The sequence below is a fragment of the Hydra vulgaris genome, chromosome 09, assembly GCF_038396675.1.
Source record: "Hydra vulgaris chromosome 09, alternate assembly HydraT2T_AEP".
NCBI classification, from domain to species: domain Eukaryota; kingdom Metazoa; phylum Cnidaria; class Hydrozoa; order Anthoathecata; family Hydridae; genus Hydra; species Hydra vulgaris.
In genome coordinates, this window is record NC_088928.1 from 29008445 (window position 1) to 29012677 (window position 4233).

The following is a 4233-nucleotide window of genomic DNA, read 5'->3' on the forward strand; positions in this document are numbered from 1 at the left end:
AGTTTTAGGTATCACCTAACTTTCTTCAAATTTTTAGACTCAATATACAATACCTTCAAGAATAATTGTCTGAAAATCTTTGCCGTTAAAAATAACTCCAATTAAAAATTTGCAAAACCTAATGTTTTTTTACTTTTGAACTATGATAATTAACTTCTTGTAGATAGATATCAGATATAACCAAAAGAGAGAGCTTTTAGTTTATGTCTGATATAATCTACAAAAAGTTCTATAAAAAAACTATTTACCAAACTAAAACGTAAACTAATTGATTTTAAACAAATATTTTAAAATATATTAACTGTAATCGAAGAATAATTTCTTGCTTTATTTTTTACTTATAATAAATTCATATTATCGTATCAGCATGAGCTCAAAAGAACTTGGAAGACCTGCAAAGGTTTTAAACAAAACTCGTATTTATAGTAGAAGATTTGCTGGAAAAGCTTCTGATTTACCCGTGAGTGATCTACCAACTTACAAACAGCTCATTCAATATGGTTACAAGATTGAGAAAGAATTATTTAATGGACAGAAAATTGACTCTGTATCAATCGTGACAAAAGTCAATAGTGACTTGCAAAAACTTTGCTATAGAGTTAATCCAAATCTACCTCTGATAAAAGATAAACCATTAAAAAATAAAATATCCAGAACATTTAAAAAAGTATTATCTGCAGAACGAATTCAATCTAAAAACCATAAGTCCAGTATAAGCTGGCTAGAAAAGAAACTGGAAACGTTGTTTGATTTGTCTGCTTGCCGGTGCGATCTCCCAATTATTGATGACTGTAAAGATAGGTAAATATATATTTGTAAACATTTTTTTGGTACAATTTGTTTAACGTTAAGTGAAAAATATTTTATAAGGGTTGATGAAAATTTACGATCCTATTCCCCTCGTCTTCTACTAAGGTATTAAGGTAAAGTCTTTATCCATAAACTAAAGAATGTAAGCCTATATAATAAATAATTTCTATTTTGTCTTGATTTTATAGTAAAGTAATATACATTTAGACAAATCGGCTGTCGGAAAAGCGACTGCACAATGAAACACATAGTTTGTCTCTGTGAGGAAAGCAGAAAGGTATATCATGCAATTTTTATCAACATTTACTGTTAGAATTGATAAATAGGGAGGGTTGGATAAAAAAGAGCCGCAAGTCATTTTAGCATTTACTGCTTATTTACGAAGTAATGGTCAAATGATTAGTGATCATGAAATTTGATTCATTTTATTCGCTTTAAATTTTAATACTTTTAAATTTTAAAATACTTGACTTATTTTAGGTCCCCGTTCTGGAAAGAGAATATTTAAAGGATCAAAGATGCAAGATAGGACCAAAAGGAAGTTGGCAGTTAGGCAACGTGGACCAAGTGGAGGCAACTAGGGTTGCCAAAATGTTTATTAGACAGGAAAAAGAGGCCACTAGAGAGCTAATTAGACAGAGAAGTCTTCAAACAACATCAAAACTCGAGTCAGACGGTAATTTTAGTGTTGGATCTTCAAGTTTAGATACAGCTGAAAGTGAAGAATTTGAGGAGCAAATCATAAGTGAAAGAAATTACACAGACTTTTCTAATTTAGCCAAGGCTGCAATAAGGTATGAAGTAATTGATGTTGCTGCAGCTGCAATAGCAACAGCTGTGTTAATTGACTACGGAATAGTAACTGAGAGTAAAAAATCTCAGATAGTAACGGAATATAAGATTTTTTGAGAAAAGGTACGAGTGACTAATTCAATTGACTCAAAGCATCGTCAAGAAGTTTCACAAATAAAAGTAATTGGTGTTGATAGCAAGACAAAAATTCATTAGTTTATGTGATGAAGTACAAGAGTTATGGGGACCCTTCCTTTTATCGAACTACCAAAGATGAACATCACTTCACTTTTACTTGTGAAAATGACCCTTTCTCTGGAAATTATCTAACTCATACTATAATAGAAAATGGTAAAGGTAGTACTATGGCTTCAGCAACGTTAAATGTGCTTTCTGAATATGATAGTATTACAAGCTTGAAAGTGATTGTTCTTAACAATATAAGTTCTAACACTGGCGTAGATAATGGTTTAGTTGTCAAATTAGATAAGCTTTTGAATCGTAGCATTCATTTAGTTGGTTGTTTACTTCACCAGGGTGAGCTACCTCTTCGTCATGTTATATCTGAAATAGATGGAAAAACTAATGATCCTAAAAAGTATAAGTTGAAGATTAGATTATCCAGGGAAACAAATCCAGATTTCAAACCTAAAATCAAAACTAAGACAGTTATGACCTTGAACTTCAATGCTGATGTTTGGACCAACTTAATTGAGGTTTCTTCAATACAAATTGAACCTCCTACGTCAACTTTTGTATCTTCAAATGAATTACGACAAGCTATTCAAACCGGCAATAAACTTTCTCTAACTGATTTGCCAAACAATTTTCAGTCGGTGAAAAGAGCTGTAAAACTAACATCTGAAGCTTCTAAAAAGGTTTATGGGCGGGTAAAGAGACATAACTTCATTCTGGCTAAAAACCAAAGCAGAGCCGAAAACAAGAGAAACGTGAAAAATTCAGAATATCGTGTAATTATCTCAGAGTAATTTTACAAACTTGTTTTTACAACAATTTTACAAACTTGTTACAAATGTAATATATTGTATTTAATGTATATAAATGTGAGTTTAATGTTCTCTTTTATGAAAAGGCATTCCTAAAATGCATTATAACTTCAAGCTTGGTGTTACTTTTATTGTTAATGGTCTATAAAAACGTTGAAACGTTATATATATAAATACCTATGTAAACTCGAAAGACCTAACCAGAGCTAGCGCAAACAGATAATAAGGGTGTGGGGTAGTGACTTTAGCTAACTTAAAAACAAAAATAAATAGGTACTTGATCTCTGATCATTGCCGAATAATATTATAATTAAAAGCTCTAATACACTAGCTTTAATAAGTTCATTGTTCGGGGAGGAGTGTCATACACCCATTTTTTAGACTCTAGCCCCAATAATTTTCCAACATCGATAGTTTTAAAGAAACTTTAGTTTCAATCGACTTGAAAACTTGAAAATCGGTTCATAAAAAACGATATTATATTTCATAAATATCTGCGACGGAAACTTTTTACAAACCCTGCCTCGTTTTCACATGGCGTTAGCCAATGAGATTTTATAAAACATTGTGAAAACGAGGCGTGACATGTAAAAAGTTTCCGTTGCAGATATTTTTGAAAAATAAGGTTTTTCAAAATATTAAATTCTTTTAAATATTTGAAAAAAACACACCAATAGCTAAAAACTTTAAAATGATTTCCCAAAATGATTATTGCTCCAAATTGAATAATTTTTTCGGATTTATATTTATATTTATGGCTTACATAAATCCCAAAGTGAGTCAATATGATTTGGAAAAAAAAGTATGTTTAGACAGTGGCTTAATGTCCATACGCAAACTAAAAGTGGTTCCTCAATGTCCATGCCGTAATATTACGTTTTAGTGTCTCTCCTCATAATTTCTTTCTTTTTATGAGATATTTTACTTTTAATCGTCACAAAATTTATTACTGCATAATTAATAAGCTTTTTATTCAATAATTTACTTTAGCACGTGTTTACTTTTATTTTAAATATGGCAGACAAGCAAGTTTTTTCAGTGCAAAAATCTTTAACGAAAAAACGAATATTTACTTACGAGAAAATTATATATTTGATAAAAACGAGGAGTTGAGTGAGGTTTCAGAAGAAGAGTATAGTTTATCTAATGTTTCTGATGAAGAAAATTCCGAACCAGAGATATTAGAGTTTAGTTTAGAAGAAGAAATGTCTGCATTTGTCGATGCTCTTAGTTCTAGTGACAATTCCTTAGAAAATGTATTTCCTGGCTCATACATACCGATTTGGAAATCTGAACCTTCAAATAATAGAGTTCACCCCTTTAAATTTACCGGTATTTCTGGGTGCAATCAAGATATAGTCAAAAATGATCCTCTTTATTTGTTTGACCTTTACTTTACAGATGAAATATGTGAGTTTATTGTTAATGAAACTAATCGATATGCTTCCCAAACTATAAATAAAAAAGAATTATCAGTTAAATCCAGAATGAGGCATTGGTTGCCTGTGACATTTTCAGAGGTCAGACAATATGTTGCAATTTTTTTATATCAAGGATTACTTTGGAAGCCTACGTATAAAATGTTAGCGATTCCACGGCTTAACAAAAAACATTTGACGTTTGA

The 4233-nt window shown here is 30.8% G+C and overlaps 1 protein-coding gene across 1 annotated transcript; it reads left to right on the top strand.

Annotated features, from left to right (window-relative positions):
• The first annotated feature begins 367 nt into the window (after positions 1–367).
• Positions 368–2605, top strand: LOC136085388 (uncharacterized). The gene is made up of 3 exons (XM_065806690.1): positions 368–801; positions 1018–1087; positions 1291–2605. Exons 1-3 carry the CDS (start codon positions 368–370, stop codon positions 1717–1719), a joined length of 933 nt encoding a protein of 310 aa, XP_065662762.1. The 3' UTR covers positions 1720–2605.
• Positions 2606–4233: the final 1628 nt, after the last annotated feature.